Source organism: Mirounga leonina, unplaced genomic scaffold (genome assembly GCF_011800145.1).
Source record: "Mirounga leonina isolate KUSES-001 unplaced genomic scaffold, KU_Mleo_1.0 Mir_101595, whole genome shotgun sequence".
In the NCBI taxonomy this organism is placed as follows: Eukaryota; Metazoa; Chordata; class Mammalia; order Carnivora; family Phocidae; genus Mirounga; species Mirounga leonina.
The window spans coordinates 4392883-4405082 of NW_023270158.1; the positions used below are offsets into that span (position 1 = coordinate 4392883).

At 36.4% G+C, this 12200-nt stretch overlaps 1 protein-coding gene across 1 annotated transcript in view; it reads left to right on the forward strand.

The window, feature by feature from the left end:
- The window catches only part of CDKL5 (cyclin dependent kinase like 5), a 204906-nt gene that overhangs the window by 71849 nt on the left and 120857 nt on the right, over window positions 1-12200 (forward strand). The window contains exons 2-3 of the mRNA XM_035000328.1: window positions 6024-6247; window positions 9945-9979. Of these exons, the coding sequence (XP_034856219.1) occupies window positions 6184-6247; window positions 9945-9979 (99 nt within the window). The 5' untranslated portion in view covers window positions 6024-6183. The remainder of the gene's footprint in view (window positions 1-6023; window positions 6248-9944; window positions 9980-12200) is intronic.

A 12200-nucleotide genomic window follows, 5' to 3' on the forward strand; every position in this document is an offset into this window, starting at 1 on the left:
TTTTATTTATTTAACAGAGAGAGACACAGCGAGAGAGGGAACACAGGAAGAGGGAGTGGGAGAGGGAGAAGCAGGCTTCCTGCCGAGCAGGGAGCCCCACGCGGGGCTCGATCCCAGGACCCTGGGATCATGACCTGAGCTGAAGGCAGATGCTTAACGACTGAGCCACCCAGGTGCCCCCAATAGTGTGTCTTAAATAGTACAATATTGGGGTACCTGGTTGGCTCAATTGAAAGAGCATGCAACTCTTGTTCTCAGGGTCATGAGTTTGAGCCCCACATGGGGTGTAGAGATTACTTAAGTAAAAACAAAAAAAAAGTACAATATTAATTTGAACCCTGAATTTCTCTGATCTGAGTTGAGCTCTTTTTTGCAATCTGAATCATGAGGCCCTAGGAGTCTCAGAAAACTAAAGAGTTCTCTAGGATTGGCAGTGCTTAGGTGAAATATCAAGTAGCTGGGTAGAAGGAGATCCATTGAGTTGTTACTGAATTTCCTACCTTGTGGATGGATTGTAGACAGTGGGGAGGTAAAGCTACGTTTGGAAGTTTGAAATGTTTATGTATTAAACTGTGTGTATGTTACTCATGATAGTCAAATATCAGTTGGATTTAATAATGGGAATTGATTTATAGAGAATGGATTGATAAATCACTTTTTCTACTATTGGTAGAATAAAGAAAAATTATTAATTATGGGTGATGTGGTCTCATCTAGGAGGAAAACTAGTGCATTTTCTCACTTATATGCAACACGGAGAAATTCTCCAAGGAGAGTAATTAGGATTTTTTGTTTTTTTGCAAGGCTGTGCTTTCCATAGACATGGTTTCTTTCTATACATGGATCATGAGTTTTAAGATGCTTTCAAACCATTTAAACTTTCTTATAACAAGTTTTGTCATGTACCAAATTCATTCCTGTGCCGTTTTCAGTGACAAAATGGTTCTCTCATTTGTATGTATAAAAACAATGCCAGAGACAAGAACAAAACTCATGATTCAACTGATTTTGGTACTCTCTTTGGGAAGAAGAAAAGACCCGTTGAGATGAAGATTATAATTTCAGCACAAAGGAAACATTCAAGGCCCAGGCAACTCTTAAATTCAATACTAATAATACATGAAATAAATTATAAGCCTTCCATTTCTGTCAGTTCTTGTAGGTACTTGCTTGCCAATACAGAGACAAGTTTGCTTAATTCTAGGTGTATTTCTTAGTGCAGAACACATCCACTTTAAAGTTTATTCTGTTATTTGTTTACAAAGTTAATACTAAAAAAACTCAAGGTTTTTAAAAGATTCTTAGAATTTTCATGTTGGAAGGGATCTTAGAGGACATCTAGTTTAGTGCATGACTTTCCTACCATGGCCAGGCCAAACTGCATCCAGCGGCCTCTTCCTGCCCCCTGCTGGTCCCCTTCTTGTCTGCTATGCTTCAGATCACAGGTCTTCTTTGTTCCTTGAAATTGTCAAACTCTGTGGGTCTTTGTACTTCTGGAACGCTCTTCACCCATCCCTGTTCCTGTGGCTTGTTTCTTTACATTAAACAGATTTTGCTCAAATCTCAACTCCTCAGACAGGCCTTTCCCAGGCCACCCTATCTAAAAGAGGGTCGTCTCTTCACCCCCCCCACCCCCCCCACCCCCCGTTACCGAAAGACTGTTTTCTTTCCTTTGTAATACTTGTCAGTGCCTGGAATGATCATGTTTGTTTGTTTACTGTCTCTCTCCCCTTATTAGGCTCCATGAGAGCAAGGGCCTTGTCTGTGTTGTTCACTGCTGTATCCTGAAGCGTCTAAAGTGGTCTGGCCCACTGCAGCTATGTGACAGATATTTATAAGAATGCATGAGTAAGATGGGCGCCTGGGTGGCTCAGTTGGTTAAGCGACTGCCTTCGGCTCAGGTCATGATCCTGGAGTCCCGGGATCGAGTCCCGCATCGGGCTCCCTGCTCCGCAGGGAGTCTGCTTCTCCCTCTGGCCCTCCTCCCTCTCATGCTCTCTGTCTCTCATTCTCTCTGTCTCAAATAAATAAATAAAATCTTAAAAAAAAAAAAAAGAAAAAAAAAAAGAATGCATGAGTAAGAGATTTATAAGAATGCATGAGTAACCATTGATGGTTCATTGATGTCCAGTCACTACTGAGCTGACATCTGTCTCCTTTTCACTTATACCTCTGATCTTAGTTCTTCCCCCTAAAGTAATTCAAGTCATCTGCTCTATTCCCTCTTTTTCAAAGAGTCTTCAGACATTTAGATGTCCGCCATCTCTCATCAAAGTCAAACTTGCCTAGTTTTCTTACCAGCTCCTTATCTGGTATAGTTTTAGAGTGTGGTCATCATCCAGGTTATCCATCACTGAGAGTTTTGGTCACTCAGATAACATGAAACTGTAATTCAAGTCTGTCCAAGGGCTGATTTATTTCTGGTTTCCTTTATCCTGGGAGTGTAGCTCTGAGGTTTCTGCTTTAAGTGAGTGGTGGCTTATCAAACTTCCTCCTTTGGCACTCTTGCCTTTGACTTTTGCTTCTGGGTTTTAAAGGTTTTAAGAGCTTTTTTCTCCCATTTTTTTTCTGGATCTTCAAGTGCCTGAGAGCTGAAACCATTTTGGGTGGTTCGGATTATATCTCTGGGTCCAATTCTTTTGCCTTGATTTCAACCAGCTAATTCTTTACAATCTTAAGTCTTTGGGGTTTTTAGGCTGTTTTAAAATATTTCCTCCAGTATTTGTATTTGTCCTCAAAGGGATTTCATCCAAGTTATTTAGTTAGTTGAAGCTAAAGTATCTGAGTTTTTAGGTCTTAAAAATTACTCAGTGTTATTCATATAAAATTGTAGTGAAATCTAATTTGGGATACAGTTTTTTTCTCAGTATGAATACTGGTAGTTAAAAGACTGCTCTTGACACCTATATTATGTATTTACCTCACGTTTGAATTCTGATTCCCAGTTTGCATTACTCAATTTTCATTTCCATATAGAGAATAGGTGGGACCAAATGTTCTTTATATATACTTAGGTACATAACTTTTGGGGGGCTGGGTCTTCTTAGTGGGAGTGATTTAATTTTTATCTCAAGGTTCCTTTGAAATGAGCCATGCCATTATTGGCAGAGTGGGATATTTAAATACTTCCTGGGTGTTCTTCCAAATCAGCTATAGAAAATAAAAGAATAATTCATTTTCAGAAGCACTCTGAGCATCTTTTACCTGTAATGTGACTGACTTAGATCTTCGTATGGCTGGTTCCTTCTTGTTACTGATATGTTTCAACTCAAATACCACTTTTTTAGAGAGGTCTCTGAGAAATTTTGCCTTTATGAATGATGTTTATTGTATGAGTTTGTCAGATACTTTATCATGCTATAAACATTTAAAAGCATTTAATTATGGACATGCTGCTCTTTAGAAAGCTTGTATCAGTTTGTATTTCTACCATCAGCATGTGAAAAGGCACACTTTAAGTCAGTACTTTTCCATACCACATGGGTACTCTTATTTTTAAAAAGTTTCAAATTTCATAGGCAGCAAAGAATTTATTGGTTTTGATTTATTTTTTCCTTTTAAACCAATATTTTGTGTTGGTACAGCTGTTATTTTTCATAAAGATGGGATAGGTTTTTTTGAAACAAAATAACTTATTTTTAAATAATTTCAGATTTAGAGAAAAGTTGCATAGATAGTACGAAGAATTTCCTGTTTCATAGACCCTTGACCCAAATTCCCCAAATGTTAACATTTTAATCATTCTTTGTCTCTTCCTCCATACACATGTACTTATTATTTTTTTCCTGAATGGTTTAAGTTGCAGACTTTATCTCTAAAAATGTTGGTGTTCGTTCTTTTTTTGTTAATTTTTTTTTTTTTAAAGATTTTATTTATTTATTTGAGACAGATAGAATGAGAGACAGAGAGCATGAGAGGGAGGAGGGTCAGAGGGAGAAGCAGACTCCCTGCGGAGCAGGGAGCCCGATGCGGGACTCGATCCCGGGACTCCAGGATCATGACCTGAGCCGAAGGCAGTCGCTTAACCAACTGAGCCGCCCAGGCGCCCTTTTTGTTAAATTTTTTTATTAGACTGTCTTATTCTAGAGATTCTGGGCTGCACCTTATTAATTCATAATTGAACTATTATTGACATGAAACATACTAGTTTCAAGTGTACAACATAGTGATTCGATATTTGTATATATTGTGAAATGATCACAGTAAGTCTAGTTAACATTCATCACTACACACAGTTACCAATTTTTATTCCTTGTGATGAGAACTTGAAAGATCTACTCTCTTAACAACTTTCAAATATATAATATTAACCACAGTCACATGTGGTACATCACTCAATAATTTTAGTAAAAAAAATATTTTTTCTTGTCCTGGTTTAATCCAGTCCAGGATCATACATTATATTTAGTTATTACATCTCCTAATCTTCTTTTGTGGAACAGTTACTTGGTTCCCTGTCCTTTATAACTTAGACTTTTTTTTTTTTTTTTAAAGATTTTATTTATTTATTTGAGAGACAGAGTGAGAGAGAGAAAGAGCACAAGAGGGGGGAGCGGGAGAGGGAGAAGCAGACTCCCCGCTGAGCAGGTAGCCCGACGCGGGACTCGATCCTGGAACTCCAGAATCATGACGTGAGCCGAAGGCAGTCGCTTAACCAACTGAGCCACCCAGGTGCCCTAACTTAGACATTTTTAAAGAATACGGGACAGTTACTTAGTAGAATGTCCTTCAGTTTGGGCTTGTCTGTTTTACCTTTTTGGAAGGAATGCCACAGAAGTGACATTGTGTTGTATCCTATCAGAAGGCATATGATGTTGACTTGTTCTATTATTGACAATGTTAACTTTGATCACTTAATTAAGGTGGTGTCTGGCAGGATTCTTCACTATGAAATTACTATTTTTCCCCTTTTAATTAGTGGCTATTTTGTAGTGGAACTACTTTGAGACTAGATAATATCCTGTTTTCCATCAAACCTTAAACCACTAGTTTCAGCATATGTTGATGATACTTGCCTGAAATAATTATTACCAGGGTGGTTGCCAAATGGTGATTTTCTAATTCCATCACTACATTTATTACTTGGAATTATACTCTCAGAAAGAGCTTTTCCTTCTCCCCTCATTTATTTATGTAAGTAAGGACTGGTGTGTTTTTATTTTATTCTATGGTTTATAATCTACTATTTTCATTTATTTTGTTTAGTTGTTTCTCATTTGACCAGAAGAGATTCCTGTGTCCTTCAGACATGCTCCTGTCATTCTTTGAGCATTACCAGCCTTTCTGGCACCACAAAAGTATATGCTGGGCTCATATTGTACTTTTCCTTGCTCTTGCCTGGGAATCAGCCATTTCTCTGAGGAAGCTGTTTCCTTTTATTGGTGCACTGGCTGTCCTGGTGGGATGTTGGAGTGTCATTGCTTCTAGGCCTCCTCAGCAGACAGAGCTACGGAATATGTATATGTGTGTATGTATATTTACACACACATTTATATCTATTTCTGCATCTTTCTATTAAGAACTGAGCTCCTATGGTTAGCTCTAATTCCAAGCCTTCATCCTTTTCATATTTGTAACTTCTTTTTATGAGAATAAGAAGCCAAACTCTCATTATCCACAATGTATTTATTTACTTATTTGCTCAGTCCTAGAACAAACATAATTTCATACCTCTGTGTAAAAACAAGTATATAAGTATAGTATTTGTTTATAAATAATTTTTTTTGTTTTTAGCTTGAGGAGAGTGTGTAGTTAAAACATTGTTTTCAAAAGTTACCTGGAGTTAATTCTTTTCCCCCTGACTCCCCCTCCCCGCTTCAATGTGGTTATGTTATTCATTTCAAATACAGTTAGGTACATTTGTTTTTGTTCCATTTTGGGTTCTTCTCTCTTGCTATTTTTTCTTTTTTTTTTTTTTTTAAGTATATGAAACATTAACATTTAAAAAAACTGTACAAAATAATAGGATAGATTATTAGAGTGCTGAATATAAAACTTAATGGCTTTTTTCTTTTCTCTTTCAGGGAATCATTTAATACTTCACATTAGAACAAATATGTGAAAGTCCCCGCCAACCTGTGAGAATTTCTTCCTTCGACATTTTGGTTCTACTTCACAACTTTCTTAGAAGTTCTTTCTTGATGCCATGTTCTGTGGCTTGCATCAAAAGAGGAGTTTGTCTTCATGAAGATTCCTAACATTGGTAATGTGATGAATAAATTTGAGATCCTTGGGGTTGTAGGTGAAGGTAAGTTTAGCATTCCTTGAGTTTCTGAGCAATGTATGTAGTTATACTTACCACTGAAAAGGTTACTAATTCAGATCCTGTTAATTTTACCTATATTAATTCAGATATGTGCTTAAGTGAAATATTAAAAATAAAATTGTGCTATTTGGGTTTTATTCTCCAATTGAAAGTTAATATTTTAAAGCCCTTTAAAATTTACTAAATCAGATATTTCTTAAGGCTGCCTTCATTTCTTTTTTCTTTTCTTTTTTTTTTTTTTTTAAAGATTTTATTTTTTTTAAGTAATCTCTACACTGAAGGTGGGGCTCAAACTCACAACCCCAAGGTCGAGTTGCATGCTCTTCTGACTGAGCCAGCCAGGTTTCCCAAGGCTGCCTTCATTTCATTGTTTTCATTAGCAATTACGGTTTCATAGTCTATAATTTTTTGTTACATTTTATTTTTATATCAAGTTTATTTTGGATAACTTAAAATTTATTTGTATAAGTTAAATTTTGCTTAATACATGGTAAATAAGTGAATAACTTCTATTTGTCTTTGAGAATGACAAACCACATTTTTATAAATTCTGAGGCACACAACTTGGTTATATTTTAACATTTCTGAAATCAGGATGTGAGTTATAATCCATAGCATGTCATGGTTTAAATGGCAGTTCTTTTCCCCCCCTAGTAGTACATAAAATAATGCTTATGATTAATGACATCATTAATTTGATGAAATATGGTAATTCATTTTTCTTAAGTCTTCCTGATTTTCCTTCTTTTTTTTTTTTTTTTAAAAGATTTTATTTATTAGAGCAGGAGAGAGCACAGTGGCGGGGAGGGGCAGAGGGTGAGGGAGAAGGCAACTCCCCACTGAGCAGGGAGCCGCATGTGTGGGGTCGATCACAGGACCTTGGGATCATGACCTGAGCATGGGCAGACACTTAACCCACGGAGCCATCCAGGTGCCCGCCTGATTTTTCCTTCTTAGTAATTTTTGCTTTTGACTTAAAGATAACTTTATGGAGATTTTGAGAAATGATTCTGTTAACAGGGTATGAGTAATTATAATTATGGTTTCTTAGCATTTATTTATTTTTTTAGAGGGGGAAGGGAGGAGGAAGAGGGGCAGAGTGAGAGGGAGAGAGAGAGAATCTTAAGCAGGCTTCACGCCCAGCCTGGAGCCCAGTGTGGGGCTTGATCTTATGACCACTTGAGCTGAATCAAGAGTCAGAGGCTTAACTGACTGAGCCATCCAGGTGCCCCTAGCATTTATATCTTTAAAGCAAATGTTATAAAAATTTTTATTTTATGAATTTTCAAATGTGAATTTTAAAAGAGGTTTTGAAGATTTACCTGTGAACAGCAAAGCTGTTCTAGATTTTAATATTAAGTAGTTAAATCCTTTTCAAATAAAGAGAAACAATTAAAATACAGTCTGGGTGACTGGGCAGTGCAGTCGGTTAAGTGCCTGATTTTGGTTTTGGCTCAGGTTGTGATCTCAGGGCTGTGAGATCAAGTCCCACATTGTGCCCTGTGCTGGGCACGGAATCTGCTTGGGATTCTCTCTCACTTTCCTTCTGCCCCTCCCCCTGTGCTCTTGTTCTCTCTCTGTCTCTCTCTAAAATAAATAAATCTTAAAAAAAAAAATACAGTCTAATTATTGGGTGCTTGCTCTAAGGTCTGAAGTCGAAACCATATAAAAAGAATGGATCCTTCTCCCTTCACCAGTCAACTCCTTTTCCTTTTCTTCATTGATAGTAATTATGTAAATAAAATTCATTCTTTTTCTTTTTTTTAGTAATTTCTTTTTAAAAAGATTTTATTTATTTATTTGAGAGAGAGAGAACACAGAGGGAGAGTGACAGGGAGAAGCAGACTCCCCACTGAGCAGGGAGTCCGATGTGGGGCTCTATCCCAGGACCCTGAGATCATGACCTGAGCTGAAGGCAGACACTTAGTCGACTGAGCCACCCTGGCACCCCAATAAAATTCATTCTTGATATCTTATCTACTGTTTTATATAGCTGCCTTTTTTTGTTTGTTTTTTTCCAAAGTGTTATAATTAGAAACTAATGCAGTAAAGCTACTGATTGGAGCCAGTCAGCTCATAGGATATAGCAGGGTTGGAATGTTTCAAATTCTGGGCCCCAGTTTTTCTGGATCACAACCTTGGTTTTCTTAATATACCTGTAGGTGATCATCTCCTTAGGAATTAGCTCAGATTAAGTAAACTACTAGAGTGCTCAGAATATGTCAGTTTTAGTTATAGTCAAAACCATCATTGCTATATATTTTTTCTTTGTAAACTACCTCAGAAATACATATATATTATGGAAACTAAAAACTGTCTAGTAAACTCTGCATTCCTGTAGCCTGGGCCGTGTATTTTCATTCCATTGAAAAACTGGCATGAGCAGTTAAAATGGGATTGAAGGATTGCCTGGTGATTGTGGAATTAAGTTGGATGGTTGTAGTAGCTGATTCCGTCCTGACTATGATAATAAGATTCATCCATCTCCACCAAAGTGAGGGAGACTTGTTCCGGTTCTCCAGATTCTGTTTGAGACACATTTCCCAATTTCATCTCTCTGAAGTTCCCTTGTCATAGATGTATGCAGACTTTGTCTGTCTGTTAATGTTCTTGACATTTCTACAAACCTCAAGTTACTGTACATTACATTTTGATTCTGCTAATTAGGTTGTCACAGTTTTAACTCTAACCTCAGTTTCCTGGGTACCTTGCTGTCAATTCTGTTCTGCCTCTAAAGAAGTTTTTCGGCTAGGTAAGAGGATAAGTAACCCAAACTATAGTGATGAATCTCATCAAAGTATACCAAAGAAAGTGGAAGTGCTTGGCTATAAATGGCCAGAAAGCCTTGGACTACTTATGGTCTGTGCCTTTGCACTGAGTCTTTATTTATGGCAAAAATGTAGCAATTCCTACTAGTTATTAATTGGAATGCTTAAGCCTGTATTATTCTGCCAGTCAGGAAAGACATTCCAGTATCCTGGAAGAGTATTTAAATGTCTCCTAGGACTGAAAACATATTTGGTAGGCTTGGTACCTGAGCTTACTATTGGGAAACAATTAGCTTTTAAATTTTACGTTTTCTACAGTCTTTTGAGTTTTTTTTTTTTTCCATTTACTCTTTTTTTTTATTTTTTAATTTTTTTTTAAGATTTTATTTATTTATTTGAGACAGAGAGTATGAGAGACAGAGAGCATGAGAAGGAGGAGGGTCAGAGGGAGAAGCAGACTCCCTGCCGAGCAGGGAGCCCGATGCGGGACTCGATCCTGGGACTCCAGGATCATGACCTGAGCCGAAGGCAGTCGCTCAACGAACTGAGCCACCCAGGCGCCCTTTCCATTTACTCTTAAAGTTCTTATGTCCATATCTTGTCTCCAGTAATTTTAAGCTTAAATTTAAAACGTTTCAAGTGAAGTTTTCTTTAAAAAGAGAAACATTTAAAAATACTTGTTGGGTAAATGAGTTGCTTATACTCTTGTTTTATAAAAAAAATATATATATACTAAATATCCACATTTTGTTTGTATGAGGCTCATTGCATTATCACTGCAGGGTATTGTCATTTTAGGAACCATTATTATATCAGATACTGATAGCCAATATAAATGTAATAGAACTTTTACTTCTCTAAGAGCTATGGTTTGTATATGTCCCCTAATTTTTTATTTCTTTTTATTGTAGGAGCCTATGGAGTTGTACTTAAATGCAGACACAAGGCAAGTACATGGTTTTTAAAAAGAAAATAATGTGTATGTTTAACTGTTTAGAAACTAATGTATTGTTCTGTGCATGTGGGCATATAATTAAAACTGGCTACGATAATGATGCTTAATGAAGTAGAATGAACATGTGAACCTAGAAAAAGACTACTTTTGGACAAGCTTTATCATGATTAGGTAGTCATTAGTTATTTGCAGTCATATGCTGTTTTTTCTCAACTGCCCTAGTGTATAGGTGAAAAGCTTCCTAATGGGAAGAGAGAAAAGGTGATATAGAAGAAATCAAGGTAGTGAGAGATTTATGTTCAAGTACTTATGAGCAAGAAGACGTTTCATTCAGTCATTATTTTTCACGTAGACCCAATAACTTACAGTGCTTGGTAGATCTGAATCCAGATTTCGAAAGGTAGCAGATAGGTGTTTGGTTATGAAATAGGGCTTCAGATAATTGTGTATGATTATCATTATTGGTTGTAGTTGATCACCCTTGAGTAGCCTTGAAATGGATCTTACTATATAGATTATTTACTATACTATATAGTATAGATTATTTGACTCTTATCACCAATTATTCAGGGAAGTTATTTCAGGATTCCCATAGCTGTTGCTCAGTGATAAGCATGTTTTACTCAGAGACTAAGGTGGCAAGTGTTGCAGCTGTAAATTTTAAATGTTAGGTTAAATATTTTCATGTTATGGTATACCTAGTCTGAGTATTAGTATCTGGCCTCATGCTATTTTGTGTATAATTTTGTTAAGACCAAAGATTAAAGTTTTTTGTGCTATTTTCTAATGGAATTATTTATATCTGAGATGAGTTTAAAAATTTAGCTCAAGACATAATTTAAACTCTCAAATCTATCATAACATATGTATGTGTATATATGCATAAATAAAGAAGATACCGTTTTTATGTTTTTTCTTTCCTCTTGTACAAAATAGTATGTTTTGGATATAAGGCTTCATGACAGTTGATGTATTTTTGGGTTTTAGATCATAAATCTCTTCAATTAATTTTCTATTCTTAAAATTGGGTGTTCAAAGTATCTATGTTGGTAATAGTTACCTGAAGATCTCTGCCAGTAAATCCTCAAAAAATGGTTTGAATACTGTGGTTATTGATTTAGGATGATTAAGAATTTAAAATAATAAATTAAACATAATCAAAATAAATTTAGCACCTTGAATACCTCATTAAGGAATATTACTGCAGTTGGAAATTAAACAAATGAAAAGCTCTCTAATGAATTGCTACACTGTTAATGAGTTGCCTTGAGTTATAATACATTTCTGAAGCTTTAAAAAAATAAAATTCCTTGGTGGATACTACTCAGGGGAAATAGGTTGTAAATTTGACTCTTTAAATAAACATAATACTTCCTTTTATACCATGGCTCTGTTTATGTAGCATAATAAACGGATGCTTCAGTTCTTAATCTTTGAGTTTTGAAATTGAAAGATTTCTGATACATAATGTAAATCTTCTAACAGTGTTTTCTCTCAGTCTTGTCCCACTTCTTCCTATGACTGTTTCCCCTATACTTTTTTTTTTTACCTTATCTAAGCTCTCTTTGTGCCTTTATGTAAAAATAAACTTTACTAGTTGAATATATTGTTTTTATCTTTCCCTGTGTCTGGTTTATTCATGTATGAAGATATGTTTGTTACCTGTACCTGGTTCTCATAATGCACACTGTTAATCCCAGCAAGATGGGCCCATAATGAAAGTAGATGAGAACAGGTTATCTCTGCTCTTCGGAAACCATCTCTAAACATGAACTCAGATTCCTAGGGCAGTTTGAGTTAAAAGGACGAATAAACCATAGTTTTCTTGCTCTTGTCTGGCTTACGGTCTGAAGAGGTAGAAGAGATATTTGATAAAATAACCCATGAGGTGGGGCACCTGGGTGGCTCAGTCGTTAAGCGTCTGCCTTCGGCTCAGGTCATGATCCCAGGGTCCCGGGATCGAGCCCCGCATCGGGCTCCCTGCTCAGAGGAGAGCCTGCTTCTCCCTCTCCCACTTCCCCTGCTTGTGTTCCCTTTCTCTCTGTGTCTCTCTGTCAAATAAATAAAATCTTAAAAAAAAAAAAATAACCCATGAGGTTGCTGCAAATGACATTGCATCTAAAAAATATCTCTTTTCACTGCCCTTCACTAAATAAGGGACTCACAGACCAGCTCTCCAAGTATTGTTGCTTTTTCCTTTACATGCATCTAA